Here is a 19,869-nt window from a genome sequence, read left to right as displayed (position 1 = left end):
GTGACCCAAAGAGGTCGGCCTCCTGGACTGAAAGTCAAATGAGCAAAGGCAGGGATTAATTCTGGCAAGCGAAAGCTGGACTCCCAACGTAATTATACACATTGTACAGATTCAGGTCAATAAACTTTGCTCCAGGACATTGTTATTATAACCACTTAATTCAAAGAGAAGGACCCTGTGGGACACACTCAGAAAAACATTTTAATCCTCACCTACATGCAATCTAACCCATTCAGTAGAAGTTGGCTTTTTTTTCCTATCTTTTAGATAAAGACAAGGACAGGTACTAGGACTCCAATGGTCCCATTGAAATAATAAAGACCCCTCTGGTCACTTTTATTAGAAAACAACCATATTTCAGTCATCAAAATAACTGTTCTTACGTCTTAGCCCATACCATAGATATGATTAAAGTTTCTCTGCTCCCCTGCTTAGGCCCCATTCAAGCTGTAAAACTGTAATGGGAAAGGTAGGGGTGCTTCTAGTCAGTTGATCCTCACCCCTCCTCCTACTACAGTGGGCTGCCTTCCACTTCCCTGATCTTGGGGATGGCAGTACAGAGTGGTAAAAAGAAAAAAAATCTGACCTGACTGATACTGTTATGCCCTGGCTTTGGTGCTCTGTGGCCTCAGTAAATGACCAAAGCTAATTCCTTATCATAGGATGTTTTTTTTTTTTTTTTGTTTGGGGGGGGGGTCATCACATAACCCCCATTGGGAACGTTGATATACACATCCTTGCTTCCTGCAATGTCTCTCCCCTGGTAAGTCAGTTTGCCCCTCAGCCTCTTCCTCCCTTCTCAAATTCTTCATTTGACACCACCACCAGCATCACCCCTGACGGCAAGGCCTTCAGGGAAGGTGCCTCTTGTAATGAACCTAGGCCAACTGTACCCATTGTGCTTGCCCTGCATCTGCTCCACAGAAAACCCACACCTTTGATTCTGGTCACTGAAACTAAAGCTATTCCCTGTGTCACCATCTCTTCACTCTTGCTTGGTGGAACTCATAGCTTCTTGCTCTTCAGATTTTCTTGACACTATCTCTGAGGCCTGCCTGCTTCCTTGGGTATATGTCAGGCTGTCTACATTTTTTCTTGAAGCTTGCCCCACATATGAAAGAAGAGGAAAAATACCACTGTTCTCCAATATCTCACTCCACAGTAATTCTCCTCAATCACCTACTCTACATCAGTTCTTTTACTGGAGTCAAGTTGGGAAAATCAATTTTTAGGAAACCCCTTTGCAAAAACTTTGTGAGTCTAGCATCCCACTTTGGAATGCAAGAAGAAACATTTGCTACCTACTTCTGTTTTTCCTTAGCTTTTTTGAGGCCACAGCCAAAACTAAGATAGAAAAAAAAATCCCATTTTAACATTCTGATATATATGGGTTTTTTTTTCCTAATCCCTATAACTCCCTAAGAAGATATTATTATTCTCATTTATTTGCATATTTTCAGGGAGACAAAATGATTTTCCTGAGTTTACCAGCCATAACATTAGATTGTTTAAATACAAACCCAATGACATTCCAGGTAAACAGCTGCTTCTAATGAAGAAATTAAAGTCCTGCATGAATAAGGCACTTTTCCAAGGCCTAGAACAGCAAGGTTTACTTAGAATGTATACATTAAATAAATAGTTTCAGAGAAAAATTATACCAATGATATATAGGTTTCTTTTTTTTTTTTTTTTTTTTTTTTTAATTAACTTTTATTGGTGTTTAATTTACCAACATACAGAAAAACACCCAGTGCTCATCCCGTCAAGTGTCCACCTCAGTGCCCGTCACCCATTCCCCTCCAACACCCGCCCTCCTCCCCTTCTACCACCCCTAGTTCGTTTCCCCGAGTTAGGAGTCTTTATGTTCTGTCTCCCTTCCTGATATTTCCCAACATTTCTTTTCCCTTCCTTTATATTCCCTTTCACTATTATATATATAGGTTTCAATCCAAAGCCAGACATAAAATTCAGACGACAGTTGAGAATAGAAGTTGTGGTTTCATCTTGTCAGATATGATTGCCCTTCTTGATGACAGTCCCAAAGCTTAAAGATAAAAATCCTAACATTTCATTTGCCTTTCTAATTAATTGTGAAACAATGATACAGACCTAGACTGACGTAGACGTCTCATGGTTTTTGCTATTCCTTTCCAGCTCTTATTTGGTGATGCCCAAGGAAGTAGTTCAAAATGGGCTCAATTTCGGAGTGAGAAACACAGGAAAATAATTCAAAGTATGGTACCCTATTTCCCTGCTTCCTTTTTCCCAGTCAAAAAGCCTGGCTCAATAATAAGAAATGCTCTTAAGCATAATGATCCAGGACTACTGTTCCTTATAGCTGCTCTTTATTGCCAGCCTCTCATCACAGCAGCTCAACACCACAGACTGAGACAGTCCCTTTGCCTTCACTTCCTACCCTAGCTCGTATATGAATGAGTTTAAAACCTTCTCCCCAAAGAAGATTCCATGGATAAGATTTGATATGTACATCACCCACCGCAAATAAATAAATAAATAAATAAATAAATAAATAAATAAATAAAAATTCTAGAAGACATTTTTATGTAAATCTATTTGCTGGGTAGAAGTTCTGAAGGTTTCATTAGGTCCTCACAAAGTTTCATGAGCCAAGCAAATGAAGATCCCCTATACCTTATCCTAGCACTCTACAGCAATTACGAAATCAAGCAAGCCTATATTACTTTACAGAAACTTGAATCTCATTTTTTACTCGTGTTCATGGTTTGTTTCTGAAGGCCTGTTCATATGCTCATTCCTTGGGATAATACTTCAGAAGGTGACATTATGCTTAGTCAGCACCATCATCATAAATTCAATAGAATCCACTTAAATTTGAATTACTACTTTGAAATAGAATTCCAAAAGTCATACATCAACTTTCTGCTAAGCCAAATAGCACTTTCTTCCATCTTCCTAAACACATCCCATTTATTAAGCCTCAAATTTCCATGTAGAGGAACTCTAATAAGGGAAAGACTGGCTTTTTGTCTTACCTACCCTTGATTCACTCCCTTCTGGAAGAGAAAGTAGTCATTTATCTAATAGGCCACTTACTGAGGACGAGTTGAGCATGTTTAGTAGATCCCTTTCTTCCTGTTATTAGATAACCATGACTAGTCACATAAAGCTGTCTAATACTAGCAGGAAATATGAAGAAGGCCTTTCAAATGCAGATGTCAAGTCATATCTTATATTCGGCTGATCACTAAGAAAAATGACATTTTGATTTCCTTTCATTGATCATAGCTTGTTTACCTATTGTTTCTGAATGTGGATTCTGGGGGAAAAGGGGTATTATGTATTGGTCCCTAAAAATTACATCATCATTCAGACTTATTATGGTCCTTCATCCTAATATTCTGGAATTTAGATTCAAAAGCCCAATTGTCTGTTTCAAACATGACCCTGTGGACTTTGATGATTTCCCTTTTCATGATTTAAAGGGCTTTGCTGAGTCCTTCATTTTAGTCTATCCTCATACATTAGTTCTTTCAAGTTCGTATAGCTGTCCTCTTACAGTCATTTCTTCTTTTTTTAAGTTTGTTTGTAAAGATTTTATTTATTTCTTTGACAGAGAGAGAGAGAGAGAGAGAGAGAGAGAGAGAAATCATAAGCAGGTATAGAGGCAGACAGAAGGAGAGGGAGAAGCAAACTCCCTGCTAAGCAGGGAGCCTGATGTAGGGCTCCAACCCTGGACCCTGGGCTCTTGACCTGAGCTGAAGGCAGACGTTTTACTGACTGAGGTACCAGGCACCCAAAGTTTATTTATTTAAGTAATCTCTACCCACAATGTGGGGCTTGAACTCATGACCCTGAGATCGAGTCACATGTTCTTCCTACTGAGCCATCCAGGCACCCCCTCATCCAGTCATTTCTTAATTCTATACCTTAGTTTTGAATTGCAACAACAAAGATTGCAGGATTCAGAGGCCATCATTTGTTATTGTTTCCACATACTCCAAAAATTCTTCCTGGGACCTGCAAATTAGGTGTGATCTCTTCTCTTGTGGAATCCCAGAGCATTTTGAACTTCGCTGTATTAGATACCTATTGCTATACAGGTGAACTACCCAACACTTAGCAGCTTAAGACATTAATAAACATTGATGTTCTTGTATAATTTCTGTGCATCAGAAACCCAGAAAACTCTTGCCTGAATGCATTCTGGCTCCAATGTTCCTGTAAAGGTTACAGTGAAGAAGTTGGCCAAGGCAGCAGTCACCTGGAGGTGTATATCAGGGCTGGATTATCCATTTCCAAAATGACCCATTCAACATGGCTGATGGCAGGAAGTCTTAGTTCCTCACTGGCAGTTGGCAGGAGGCTTTAGTTCATTGCCACATAAACCTCTCTATAGGACTGTCAGAGTGTCCTTAGGAAATGGCAGATGACTTCCATAATGTGAGTGATCCAATATGGAAGAAGCTGCAACATTTCCATGACTTAGCTTTGAAAGTCACACATTAATCACAATATACTGTTGGTTACAGAAGTCAGCCCTGCTCAGTGTGGAAGGAGACTGCATTATGGTGGCATTACTGAGGTTCATGTTGGATCCTGGCTACTGTACTCATCTAAGCCTCATAGTATAATAATTTAATTCCATCTTTTACTAATCTAAATTACTGAATTATTTAAGGGACCCCCAGTGGCTGAGTCAGATAAGGATCTGCCTTCAACTCAGGTCATGATCCCATAGTCCTGAGATCGAACCCCCTGTCAGATCCCTGCTCAGCGAGGAGCTTGTTAAGCCCCTCTCCCTTTGCCCCTCTCCCTTTGCCCCTCTCCCTTTGCCCCTCTCCCTAGCTTATGCTCTCTTTTTCTCAAATAAATAAATAAAATCTTAAAAAATAAATTTCTGAGCTATTAAAAAGAACATCCTCTGTTTACCATTACTGCATATGTTCCTTTTCTGCATATTACTCAAAGTTGCTGGAGTGGCATGCCTTTCTTGACAGGGCCTGACATTTTATTGACCATTTAAGAGATACCAGCAGATAAGACTGTTGTTTTTAGAGAACATTCCCCACACTCTGATTCTTAGGTTTCTTTCCTTGGAGCTCGAAATTGTAAAGCAGGATTGGTAAAAGTTGTTGTTGTATAAAACAATTGGGAGAAAGAAAAGGAAAACTTTTACATTCACATGAAATAGCTATTAACTTCAATTAAGCTCCAGTCCACAAACTAAGCTTAAAATTTTTAAAGCTCTGGTTACCATATGGGACATATTTTCATACCTTGATGTAATTAAATCCCAATAGGATAACCAAAAAAGAAGGTACAATCTTCAATTCATTTCATGAGAAAGCATTATCTGGTCATCAAAACTATATACAGAAAGAACAAGAAAAAAATTTAGAATAGTAGCATTAAGGAGAGAAGATAAAATTCCTACAAAAAATATCAAAACAATTCCAGTAATGTATTAAAAAGACAATACAGCATCATCTTTGAGTTCATCACAAAAATACAGTATAAGGTTGGTTTGCTTTGGAAAGTCAATTAACAGGATAATAGACTGAAGAAGCTAAGCCAGATCATTCAATAGATGCTGAAAAAGCACTCAGTAAAATTAAACATCTACTTATGATCAAAATCACTGATAAACTAATAATAGAAATAGAGGGAAACTTTGTTTTAACCAAGTAAAGGGCACCTATTAAAAAACCTTACAGCCCATGCCTTTAAATGGTGTCACAACAATAGAAAATCTAATAAACTATGAAAGGTCTTTTATGGAGAAAATTACAAAAATTCTTGAGAAGGCATGAAAGATAACCTAAAGAAAGATCTTAGATAGTAAGATTCGATATCGTAAAAACTTCAGTTCTCTCCAGACTTATTTATACCTTTGATTCGATACAATTTGAGGTAAAGTTGCAAAAGGATTGTCCATGAACCTAACATTTATAAATAACTGAGTATGAATATAAAAAAATGACCTTTGTCTCATTCCATATATAAAAAATTTCAAAAGAATTAAGAACATAAATGTGAAAGGAAAAACTACAAAAATATTTTAGGATGAAATAAAGGAATATCTTCATAACATTAGAGCAGGAGTCATTAATAAACAAAAAGTAAAAATATTGATAAATTTAAAAACAACATTAAAGATTTTCATAAAAGACACAATAAAGACTAACCACAAATGGGAAAGTATTTCGCATATAACTGACAAAAATCTAACTTTTGGAGTATTTGTAACCCTCCTACAAATCAATATTAAAAAAAAAGAAGAAGAACTAACTGGGATACCTGAGTGGTAAGTGTCGGGCTCTTGCTTTTGGCTCAAGATTTTAGGGTTGTGAGATTGAGCCCTGCCTCGGGCTTCAAGCAGGGTGTGGAATCTGCTTAAAATTCTCTCTCTTCTCCCACTGCACCTCCCCACCTTCTCTGTCTATCTCTCTCCCTCTCTAAAAAAAAAAAAAAAGAAAAAGAAAAAAAGAAAAAAAAAGAAAAGAAAAGAAAAGAAAAAAGAAAACAAAACAAAACAAAAACTAACCAATAGAAAACAGGCAGCAGACTTGAACAGGTACTTCCATGAGAAGAAATCCAAGCAGCCAATAAACAAAGGAAAAGGGGAGAAACTTATTCAGGGGAACCAAATTAAAACCACAATGAGATAAAATTGCAAATGCTTGACATCTTGCCATTTGCAACAACATGGATAGAAGTAGAGGATATCATGCTAAGTGAAATAAGTCAGTCAGAGAAAGACAAATACCATATGATTTCACTCATTTGTGGAATTTCTGAAACAAAACAGATGAATATAGGGGAAGATGAAAAGCCCACATTGCAAGGTTTGGCCTAGATCTGAAACAATTGGGAGTTGTCACACACCACTCTTGGATATGTAAATTGGTACAACTTTGGAACAGTCTGTCACTAGGTAATAGAATTAAGCATAGGCATAGTTGACAATGGTACTTCTAAAAACACACTTGAGAGAAATCTTTAAATGTGCCCTAAAGGCATCTATAAGAAAATTTTCATCTGAAGAATACGTAACAACAAAAAAGAAAATAATTCCAATTTCCATCTACGGTAGAATGTCTAAATAAGTGGTTGTATGTTAATAGAATGAAATATTTACAGCAGTGAAAATAAAGAACTGAAGCTATATATATCAACATGGACAAATCTCAAACCAAAATACTTGCTGAAAGAAGTCAAGAAGAGTTCATACATGATTTCTTTTAATTTTTTTTTAAATTTTTACTTATTTATGATGGTCACACAGAGAGAGAGAGAGAGGCAGAGACACAGGCAGAGGGAGAAGCAGGCTCCATGCACCGGGAGCCCGACGTGGGATTCGATTCCGGATCCCCAGGATCGCGCCCTGGGCCAAAGGCAGGCGCTAAACCGCTGCACCACCCAGGGATCCCAATTTCTTTTAAATAAAATTTTAGAACCATCTACACTAAACAAGAGAGTTTTGAATAATACATCTAGATTATAAGGAAAAGCAAGGAGATAATTAGACCAAAATGCAGTCTACAGATTACCTTGGCAACGGAGCCATGAAAGGGACGCAATTTGGGAGCAAGAATGCAGGTTAATTCCAAAGTGCAGGTAATATTCTATTTCTTCATTTGGTGCCAACAAGAATGTTCATTTTATTTTTCTTTAAACTGCAAATAGATAATTCTAGAGGCTATTTCGTATGTGTGAAGTGATTCTCAATAAAATATTTAAATACATATTTTATAACTGTTGTTTTAGAATGTAAAAAGCTTTTTAGAATGTAGATGAGCAAAGAATATAAATGTTTAAAAGAATCCTATTTAACACAAGAAGTATATATTAGTGTAAAGTTTAAAGTTATATTTAAAATAATCAATCTATTCTCTATATTAGTTTGGCAGATATTTTTGTATCCTTAAACTATTTCAGAATCGTTTAAAATGGAAAATGAACACAGATCTATAATATAAGCCATGTCATACCATTATTTTGTCACAAGAGGGACTAGATAGTCAGAAAGTACAGCTTTCCCCTTTGGTCTTAAGAATATTTCACTTTCTTAACTTTTATGTTTTACACATTGTTTATTCCTGTAAGTGTACTTGTTTAGAGCTTAGTACAGTGATATATATTTCATAACAGCAAAAGTGTTAAGATAAATACTAGTTAGCCATTTTACTTCTAAATAGTTGGAGGCTGTATAGAAATTATTTAACCTACTGAAATATGATCTTTTTTTGGTTTAACTGCTTTATGGGAATAACTGTTTTCATTTTGTTTTAGTGCCAAAAATGTTAAATACTGAATGGCTTTTCATATATATTTGTTTATTGATTTTTCTTCTTTGATTTAAAGATACATATGAGCATTTGAAACCAATTTCAAATTTTAGAAAAAATATCAAAGTAATTATATGGATCTGTGGCTAGAACAAAAGCATTCATATCCACTTGGCCAGTGGTTTTCAAACTCTGCTGTAAGCACCCTGAAGTGTTTCTGGAAGCTCTTTCAGGGACCACCATATAGGGAGAAGGAGGGGCACTTCTTTACAGTGACAGGTCTTTTTATTATTATTATTATTATTATTATTATTATTATTATTATTATTTATTAGAGAGAGAGAGAGCAAGAACACAAGCAGGGGAAGTGGCAGAGCGAGAGAGAATGAGAATAGCAGACTCTGCTGAGCAAGGAGCCTGATGCAAGGCTGGATCCCAGGATCCCGAGATCATGACCTGACCCAAAGGCAGATGCTTAACTGATTGAGATACCCAGGCGCCCCTATAGAGACAGTTCTTTACTTAACATTTTAGGTATTGATCTCTTTTACAAACCTTTTATTTGTATAAATAGTAAACTACAAATAGTTTGAAAACCAGTGGATAGGGGAGGACTGATAGAAAATGATAGTAGGATCAGTTAAAATGTGTAAAAATTATTTCATTAGCTTTTTCTTTTTTTAAAGATTTTATTTATTTATTTGAGAGAGAAAGAAAAAATACACAGGCAGAGGGAAGGGCAGAGGCAGAGGAAGAAGGAAAAGCAGGCTCCCCAGGGAGCAGGGAGCCCAATGAAGGACTGGATCCCAGGACCCTGAGATCATGACCTGGGCTGAAGGCAGATGCTTAACCAACTAAGCCACCCAGGTGCCCCATTTTTTAAAAGACTTTATTTATTTGTTTGAGAGAGAGAAAAAGCATGAGAGTGAGAACATGATAGGTGAGGAAGGGCAGAGAGAGAGAGAGAGAAGCAAGCTCCCCACTGAGCAGGAAGCCCAATGTGAGGCTTGATCCCAGGTCCCTGGGATCCTGACCTGGGCCAAAGACAGATGTTTAACCAACCAAGCGACCCAGGTGCCCCATGTTTTTTTGTTTTTTGTTTTTTTAAGATTTTATTTATTTATTTGAGAGAGAGAGAGGGAGGCCTCGTTAGCTTTTCTCAAGTAAAATGTGAGCTTTAACAGATAGTGCATATCTCATTCACCACTGTATGCCCAGCGCAGAGAATAAATAACAATGGTTCTGCATAAAGCAATCAAATTTAGTTAAGAAATAAGTGTGTTAAATAAACAAACAGGTCTGAAAGATAGGCGAGCAAGTATTATCTAAATTTTATCAAAGAGAGAGAGAGAGAGAAGCTCAGAATGACAACAGTCTTACAAACGCTTACACTACCATTAAGTAGAAGAACCAAATAGAATCAAAGTCTTTCATATCCTGGTTCCTAATCAAGTCTTGGGGAAAGAATGGAAGGAAAGGACATGGAACAAGGGAAGATGTAAGGAAAAAAATAATTTATTTGCCTTTCCATCACTATAGCTGCCTTTTATTTGCTTGAGCAAAAAAAGATCAACTGCAGGAAAGAAAGGGGAAAATGCTACTTTCATTTATTTTATCTTTATTTTTTAAAAAATGCATTAGGACTCTTAACCAATACATGTCATGTTCTAATTTATAATAACACATCATACTTTCCTTTAAAAAAGCAGAAGCGTTACTTTTCCTGCCACCATCCATGCCACAGGCGCTTTGGGAGGTCAGATCACATGTGTGGCACTACTCTGCCATTTCCTTCCCCTTCTCACCAGGCTCATGGTAGTAAGAATAAGGTCTCCTCAAGGACATTCACACCATAACCTACAGAACCCATAAGTACATCACCTTACATAGCAAAAGATACTTTGCAGATAGGATTAAAAAGTATGCCATTTCCTTCCCCTTCTCACCAGGCCTTTAAACATCTGGAAGGGGTTGCTTTCTCACTTCCTCTTCCTACATTTTTTTTCTTTTTTTTTTTCTTCCTCTTCCTACTTGTCTGGAACTTCTGAGCACTCTCCTCCACCCTGAGGTGACTTTTATCTTACCCCTGCCCTGATGGAGTTAGTCAGTAAAGTGACTGAAGGGTTCAAGGAATAAAAAGTCATTATCAGTCTCATTTTTTATATATACAGAACATTGCCCACGACATAAGCTCTCAATCACACAAATATATTCATGTTTTATCACTATGGTAATACATTACCTTAAACTTCTGGACTCAAAACAATACAAATATATTCTGTTACAATTCTGTAGGTCCAAAATCCAATAGAACCTTGGCAGTCACCATATGCCAATCTACACAACTTTCCTTAGTTTCCTTTCCAATTAGGTGCAGCCATGTGATGGATTGTTAGCCACTGTGTAGCTATAATTCTCCCTGCTGGCCGCTCTGTGCTCTCCTTTGCCTGATGTGCCAGCTGACTAAGGAAGAAGTCAAGAGGTCAGCATGTAGCACTCCTGGAGGGTCCAGAGGAGAAATCATTTCCTGTTCTTTTAGGTTGTTGGCAGAATTCAGTCCTTTTGGTTGTAGGACTTATATTCTCATTTTCTTTTGAGAACCTCTAGAAGTCACAGAATTCCTTTTCTTTTATTTTAAGATTTATTTATTTGAGAGAGACAGAGAGAGAGAGAGAGAGAGAGAGAGAGAGAGAGTGTGTGTGTGTGTGTGTGTGTGTGTGTGTGTGTGAACAGAGGAGGAGGGTGGAGGGAGAGGGAGAGAGAATCCTCAAGCAGGCTCCCCACTGAGCGCAGAGTCAAGCAAGGACCCTGAGATCATGACCTGAACAGAAATCAAGAGTCAGATACCCAACTGACTGAGCCACATGGGCACCCCTAGCATTCCTTTGTTCTTGATCCTTTCCTCCATCCTCAAGGCCAGTGGTGGTGGGTTAAGTCCTTCTCAGAGTGCAGCTCTCCAACCAACCCACTCTTCAGTCAGAGTGGGCCTACTCAGATAATTCAGAATAATCCTCTCATCTCAAAGTCCTTTTTAATCCTATCTGCAAAGTATCTTTTGCTATGTAAGGTGATGTACTTATGGGTTCTGTAGGTTATGGTGTGAATGTCCTTGAGACCTTATTCTTACTACCATAAGGAAAATAACTGCTTAAAATAAAAGTTTATAAATTATGTGAATAAAAATAAAAAATATAAAAGGTGTTTTTTTCTTTTTTCCAAAAATAATTACTTATAATTATATCAGAATACCCATAGCACAACTGATATGCATAATATCCTATGACTCTTCATCATTAAATGTGTGCTTATTTTATAGAGAATATGTTTCCCCTTTGACTATCAAGTTGAAAAATATGTAGTCAATGTAGTATCAAAAAATCCAGAGTACAAAGATAGACCCCACTTCAGAAGGTATGTTTTTCAGAAATCTAAAGAGTAGAGGTAGTGTTATGGCTAGGTTAAGAATAAGCACTAATTTTTTTTCCTGGATCCCCCCCCCCACTGATCGAACTACTGTCTAGCAGACAGCCTTATAAGATCATATATACTATGCCATCTGCATTGACTAACAGAACCACAAGCCAACCTAGAAAAGATGGTGGATGTGAATCAATAGAAAAGAAGGCTGCATTAGGTACAAAACAGAGCAAAACAAAACAAAACAAAACAAAAAACACATAACATGGCCCTGTTCCTCCAATATCATTTGGAGATAACCTCCAAATTTGATTCATTGCCTATTTTTATCATCTTTGTCTACATAGTACTAAGCACATATGACTGACATATATAAAGCATTAAATATTAATTACCATCCAATTTATTATTTTAATTACAATCAGTGTAAATGGATGTTCCATGTGCAAGACACAGTAATAAAAATACCCCATGTTTCCATTTTTCTCTATACTTCTCAGAGCCTTAAAATCAATTATTTACCTAATAATGATATGAGGAACACTTATTAGACCTGGTAGTTAATAAAGACCTTGTGTCAATAAAAATGAGATATTTTTTCCTCTGCGTGTTCTTATTTTCTCATTACTCATCTAAGAGTACTTAATCATAGATTTTTGAAAGCAAAGGCTATGCCTGATTTATCAATCCCAAGGTAGCCGCAGGAGCCTTAAATGGTAGTTACATAATAAATGATAATAGAAAAAAATCATAGATATTGAAGTTTTTGTTCATATTTAATGTTTAAATTGTGTAGTGTATATCGACAATCTAATGCAGGTAGAATAGAAGCGATTCAGAATGTTCTGAAACAAATATGTTAATTCTTTAAGCCTTTGAAAATTGATTCAGTTGAGGATGCCTGGTGGCTAAGTGGTTGAGCGTCTGCCTTTGGCTCGGGTTGTGATCCTGGGATCAAGTCCTGCATCGGGCTCCCTTCGAGGAGACTGCTTCTCCCTCTTCCTGTGTCTCTGCTTCTCTCTGTGTGTCTCTCATAAATAAACAAACAAACAAACAAACAAAATATTTAAAAATAATTGATTCAGTTGTCTCTGTCTTCATGAAGAAGACTGAAAACTTCTCTTAGTTCCAAGGCCAGTGAGAGTTATGTTCTGAGAGTTCTGGGACCTCCCCTATTAGGATTTTTATTTGGTGGAACTAAGGGATGGCAATTACAAATCAAATTAAAACATTGCTTCTTTCTAAAGAGAGAATTTACTAAACATACAAGCTAGAAGTCCTCTCATCTGATTTTTTAAACTTCATTTTAATAATAAAACTATTTTTTCAAATAATAATTGACACAGAGAATATGTAACAGACATAGGCCATTTTGTACAAAGCTTCTCTGGGTAAAATCTGAATGACGAAATAAGTGATGACATAAGTAAGCACTGTTACCACCCCCACCATCATTCTTCCCTGGAAGAACCATTCTGAGTCAGAGATTGGGGAAAACACTGACCTAGTGCAATTGTCTTCCATAACAGAGGAATACACCAACATTTGAAAAGAGAAAGGGACTTACCCAAGCTAAACACTCAGCAGACTGATATGCTAATTAGACCCGGCTTTTCATCTGCACTGTTTGATTTTGGATAAGTAATTTAATTTCTCAAACCTTCAGATTCCTCAGATATAAAGTAGAGGTAGTTATACCTACTTTGACAGAGGTTGAGAGGATAAGAGATAGTGTCTGGCACATAGTGGGTGCTGATGAAGCTGATGGATGGTAACTAGTGTGTGTATTCCAACTCCTAAAGAAAGCCCCTAGATCTGCAAGATATAAAAGAACAAAAGTCATAACTGATAACTTGGACTTTAGCTTAAAAATGTTCTCCTTGGTTTGTTTCAGGAAAGTAATAGATCATCCAAAAAGGCGATTTGGTGTTCCTGTGGATCGGATTGGTGGAAACCGTCTCTCAAATTCCAGGGGCTGATACCAAACGTGAGTACAATTTGAATGTGTAGCAGGATATGCAGGCTTCGGACTAACATTTCACAATGGACTAATGGATGCATCTTGATTTGTATATTGCCCTTTTGATTTCCTAGCTTATAAATTCACTGTTTCAACATTCCTGTACTCAGTATATTGATGTTAAGTAACTTAAATACATTAAAGAAGCAAAAGAATATTCGAGATCTACTTCACCATAAAAAGATTCAGTTATTCCCACCAATTTTTATATAATTATTGAATATTAATATGTGAGCAATGGTTAAAATTCTATGATGTAATAAATCACTGATGTAATTGATGTAATAAATACATAACTGTGTAGTAATCCCTCTATTATGAAGAAGACAGATTTCAGTGACACGCACCATTTGGTTGCTAATGACTACATCCCCAGAATTGTAATAACATGGACCATAGGGGAGAGAATAGTATAGCAGAAAGAGTATTAGCCATGGAATCAGAACACCTAATCCCAATCCTAGCTCTGTCACTTGTTCATTATCTTGTTTCCATACTTGTTTCTCTACATCTTGTACCATTAGATAGTAACATAGTGGTATTATGAGAATTAAATTAGATATATATGGGGCACACACTACATAATGTGATCTTCGATTACAGTTCTGAAAATGTACTCTGTGCTGGGCCCTATACTTGGTGCGATCATCCCATTCCATAAATTAGGTCCGATCACTATTCAGTATCTTGAGAAGTAGTACATTACGAGGAGTGAAGTGTCAGCTGGAGAGGCCAGCTCTGTGGATCAAACCCCAGTTCATCTATCTGTTAGTTGTGGGACCTTGGTTAAATTCTGAAATTCCACTCTGTAAAATGAGGACAATAATAAATTCTATCAAATTATATTGTCCAGGGTACTAAATGAATTGAAACATATTAAGCATTTAAAGTAGTGTCTGACATGTAAGTACTCCATAATAATAGCTAATACTATTACTAATATACAATAAGCAGAAAAGGCATATTAACCCACAATGCCATATGGCTAGTAAATGATGTAAGTAGCTTAAATTCCAGAGCTTAAACTCCAGAAAGCTTAAATTCTGAGCTTACATTTTCAAAAGTATATTTAGTCATACATTATATATTTTAAAAATAAAATGTTAAACATAAAATCTAGGCAACGTATTTTTTCTCAGTAAAGCTTACAGAGGATGCATCCTCCCTCTTAAGCAGATAAGACAATCTGGAACTGTTTTGCCAATTTCAAGCATGAATTTCATGCTTTTTATTTCTCTCAGGATGATCCTTAGACCAATGATACAGATTCCCCAAAACATCACACTATCCCTGAACCTCTCAATTTAAATCCTGCCAGTTTTTTCTTTTCATCAAATGCCCTAAACCATAATGAGAAGCCAATATTTTTACTTCAACTTTATTATTCTCAGAATGACTCAGTTAAAAGATTTTTTTTTTCTCCATGGAGCTCTTGATCAATGAAATCATGAAGTTACTGATGTCCACCAATATGAGAGGATTTAATGAGTACTGTGAATAAAACAGTGCATTTTGAGCACTACCATCTTCAAAACATGGATTGAACTTTCCTTATATCTAGAGATATACCAAGTATGGTTACTCTTCAGGACTGTTTAAAATCACCACATTATCTTTGAGTAGGATCTAATTGCTATTAAGAACCAAGTAACTCCTTGAAATTAGGATCATAATCCTCCAGTTTCTCGATGTATTGAGAGCATTATGACACTGAGATTGAAACAAATAGGTTTCTACATGTACTCTATCACCTTGGACATGCTGGATTATCGCCCATTTTAGTATTTCTGAATTAAACCAAAACAGGTTATGATTTAAAAAATCATGTAGGAAACTCATTTACATATACATTTTCATATGAAATTTTAGACCATACAAACTCCCGATAACCACTGAACTATGAAAAGGTAGTTGAATTAATATAATGTCTCCTGAATCACTATGGGTGAAATTCAAATTCATATATTATGTCCTTCATAGTGGTATGATGACAACCACTATCCTTATTGTTAAAGTTTCAAGATAGTAATAAAACAAAAGAACAGGCTTAGAATAAAATTTAGCATCATATATTTTCTCTTTCCCTTTTGTCAATCATTGCAGGTGCAGCCGTTTAACCATTAGGTTTCTATTCATTATTTCCTGCCATTATCACTGAGATTTCTTAGATGCTTTTTTACTTCCTCATATGAAGTTTAGTGTTTTATAGTTTATGAATAGTAAAAAAAACATAAAAAATATATCTGATTTCCATTTAACTTTACAAAATCACTTTTGTATGTTATTTCTTAGTGGTACAGTATTTTTTGGATTAAGTCACTATGAGTTTCAAAAACATAAAATCTCACTTAATCCAACCTTTTGTTTTGTTTTGTTTTTAACAAAGGAGTCTGTGAGAGGGTCTGTGAGAGGAAATTGATTTGCTCAAAATTTTACAGACTTTTGGAGCAAAATCCCAAACCCAGGTGTCTCTGAACTTCTAGGCCAGCATTCTCTTCATGACCTATAAAGTCTTCAGGATGCTAAGTTGTCATTGCTGGATGCCACCTTTTCTGGTTATACATTTCTAAAACAAACAGAAGTGGGATGTTATACTTTGTGAAAATCTTTGTTCCACTTCTGTGGGAATTAATGTGTACTCTTTTAAAGTAGGTTTATTTGTGGGTTTTCACCTTCTCGGTTTCAGTCTTCATACTAAAAGTGAAACTGGTTCTAATCGTGGAAGTTTTGCGTGGTTTGAGTTTAGATCTAGATGCAGCTGCTGTATGTTACCTAGTTTCCAGAACAAATAACCTCTTCTCAATATGTGTTTTAGAAAAGAAGATAACCTGGTATTTGGAACAATGTCTTCTCCAAGTCATTAACATATTGGACCACAGTTTTGAGTTTTTTATAGGCTTCAGCTCTAAGCAACTCAAATGGGTTTTATTTAACATTTCATATCTTCTCTAAATACAGTTAGCAAGTTCTACATCACTGCCATTGAAACTAGGATGCCTTCCTGATGAAATTTGGTAGAAATAGGACTATTAGTTATGCTTTCCCTTGCTGCCACATGCACAAAGACTTTTAATAATGTAAGGCATATGTTGCTGTATTTTCCTGACAATTTTTTATTTTAGATAAATATTGACACACTATCATTCATATATATTAAAAGAACTCTCAAAGAGCAGAAATATCATGTTTAAATGTCAGTATTATTGTTGGGCCCTTTAAGTAGAGCAAAATATACAATTAGCAATGTGCTTTCATAGCAATAAACTGAAAGTATTAGTTTGATCATTTCTTTTGTATGTCATGGCAACATCCCTGAGCCAAGATTGAAGACTGAAAAGAAATAGAATGTAGCAGGTATCCAAAGCAAGGAATTGTGGCTTGAGCATAAGCACCTGGCTTGTACATTGAAGATGCTCCTTTTAATGTTTTTTCATCTGAAATTATCATTTTGCATTATTGTCTTTGCAATTAAAACATGTCCTAAGAAAAAAAAAGCTATAACGAAACATCTTGTAGAGTTTTAGCTCTTGTCAATCGATGTTCATGGTACTTCCCTTATCTATGGAGCTCTCAGTAGCTTTAACAATTTCAATTTTCATTTTTGCAGACACAACTTCCTCGGGGGGAACATCACAGAAACATGGAAGATGCTTCAGTGAAATTCTTTGCACTTCTGAATGATAAAACATCTAAAGAACTGACCTTCTGCAAATCCTTTCCACAGTTTGAACTTCAGTCTATCACATCAAAGTATTGTTATAACTTCAATTAAATTATGCAGACCATTTCAAAGCATGGATTTTTTAAAATATGTATTTTAGTTAAGAGGAATGGTTACCTAACTCCAAAACTTGCTTTTCCAAGAAACAATCGAAACACTGTACAGTGAAATGCTTTCTATATGCATTTACTAGTTATACTCATGCTGTTGAAGAATAATAACTGAAGACCAACTTGTTTCTGTAAAACTTGGATACAATCTGTTTGCTCTTTATTGAGGAACAAGGAAAGACAGTGTTGTATATGTTCTCTTAAATATTTTATTTCTCTCTTATCCTTTGCCTGTGAGCCTCTTGGGTAATAATTATGAAATTAGGCTTCTCTTAATGTATTCACCTATCAGTCAGGTTCAACCAAATAAAACGTAGCCCCAGTTCCAGAAATAAAAGAAGAAAGATTTATAAACAAGGGAAAAAAAAAACAGCAGTAATAAAGCCCATCAATTTTATTCTTCTAAAGAACTGAGAAAATACTTGCAGTTCAGAGCACGTTAACAGAACTAGGAAGTGAAGGATATCACTCATTTGTCAAGTTTGGAGGTTTCATGTCCCCTAACAACTTTTCTTTTATCTAAATTACAACTGGTATTTAATTAAGAGCAGCAGTGGTTAATTGTGAGAACAACCTCACAGGAGTAACAGATGAAATTATGGGGGAAGGCTAAGAATCACTAAGTAGTTAACTACTAAAGTTAACTACTAAAGCAGTCTGGGGCTCATTAAATATACATAATTTTAGCACAGTATAATAAGTATCTTCTTGATGCTTATTATACTGTGACTCACCTACAAAACTGGTTTCATACACTGTGTCTAATAAGGTGTTGAAAAGTATACTGTGTTTAAGAATGATTTCTTTAAAATGATTCAAATTATTTTTCATTGATCTATTAAAGCGTAAAGTGTCATACTCTGGAAAGTTCATTTCTCAACAGTAACTGTGATGTTACTGCAACTTAGGTACATGAGCCCGTTGTGCATTGGGTATGCTTTCAAAACACAAAGATAACTTATTTCTTGAAGCAGACACAGCATAAGTTAGCAGAAGTTTTTAAAGCCTCTAGAAAACACTTCTTTAAACCCAAGTAATCACTGTCAAACAGATCTGACATATGAGAGGAAGAAAGTTTGGTCAGTAGGACAGCGGTTTATTTTAGCATAAAAGGAAGAATGTTATAAGATGGTATATTCATATTACAAGAGGAAAAAATGGATAGTTGTTAATTTGAACTAAGAAATGAATAAATATATCATTCAAAGAATAAAGTGGACTCAAAGAACATAGAAGTGAACATGTGTACTTAGAATACAGAGTGGGTTTGCATATAGATTCTTAGTTTTGGGGAAATCTTTCCAACTGCTGAAAATCTTCACATTTAAATTTAGAGAATAAACAACAAATTAATGGTTCTGTTAAATGTAATAGATGGACTGTAGCAAAGAAAGATGAATTTTGAGAGAACTAACCAATTCTGTTTTCCATAAACTTGCATTAGGAAGTTAGCAGTGGGTAAATATCCTGTACTAGGACTTGTCATTTGAAAGAATTATTTAAGAAGTTAGAATGTATCTTGCCATCTTTCCCCAACCTTCTGTTGAATTATAGGAATGTGTTCTAGGCCTTGGAAGTTCTTTCTTCCCTTTTTCTCCCATCTGGGTGTTTGTAAGCTTCTAATCCAATGAGGTGCTGCTGCTTCATGCATTGACAAAGGTATTAAAGCCTACGATTTTCTTATGGTGAAGATTTAAAGTTGAATTAAACAAATTGATTTCCTATCATCTTTATTTTTTTAATGCAAAGTTATGCGTATGGCCTTCAGTTTAATTAAAGTCAGAGGTCACAATATATGGATTTATACTCTATTCTAATGTGTAATGCATTTATCTCATAATATATACACAAGACTTCAAGAACAAAAAGAAAAAAATGTTTTCTCCACTCATAGCTATTTTATTTTCTATTTTAATTTTTACCACTACTTTATACAAAGTAGAAAATAAGTCAGCAGTACACTAGTTTGAAATAAGCCATTCTTTTAACATAGCAGGAAATTAAAACATAATTTCTGTTAAGAATATGATGAATCATCTCATTCATTTGTGAAGCTTCATAGAGCAAATTGTAAATATGGATTTATATCTTCTGGCATCAATTACATAACCTGTTTTTCATGAGGGATGTTCATTCCTGGTTATATCATCTTAAAATTTACTCACACTACAAAAAGTCTAGCAAATTATACCTTTAATCTACAGATAACTTAAAGGAATCAAATTTCTCAAAGCAAACTATTAAAAGGTAATTTGGTGGAATCTTCTAACAGGAAGAAGTAGCAATAACTTTTTAAAATTACCTTAGCCCTGAATGTTCAGAATGCAT

The 19,869-nt window shown here is 35.7% G+C and overlaps 1 protein-coding gene across 1 annotated transcript in view; it reads left to right on the top strand.

Annotated features, from left to right (window-relative positions):
• OSTN (osteocrin) overlaps positions 1 to 17,473 on the top strand; it is a 39,960-nt gene extending 22,487 nt beyond the window's left edge. Inside the window, exons 4-5 of the mRNA XM_041732069.1 lie at positions 13,585 to 13,677; positions 17,318 to 17,473. Coding sequence (XP_041588003.1) covers positions 13,585 to 13,669 — 85 coding nt within the window. The 3' untranslated portion in view covers positions 13,670 to 13,677; positions 17,318 to 17,473. The remainder of the gene's footprint in view (positions 1 to 13,584; positions 13,678 to 17,317) is intronic.
• Positions 17,474 to 19,869: the final 2,396 nt, after the last annotated feature.

This window comes from Vulpes lagopus, chromosome 17 (assembly GCF_018345385.1).
Source record: "Vulpes lagopus strain Blue_001 chromosome 17, ASM1834538v1, whole genome shotgun sequence".
NCBI classification, from domain to species: Eukaryota; Metazoa; Chordata; class Mammalia; order Carnivora; family Canidae; genus Vulpes; species Vulpes lagopus.
The sequence above is the reverse complement of the archived record's forward strand: the minus strand, read 5'-3'. Positions and strand labels throughout refer to the sequence as shown.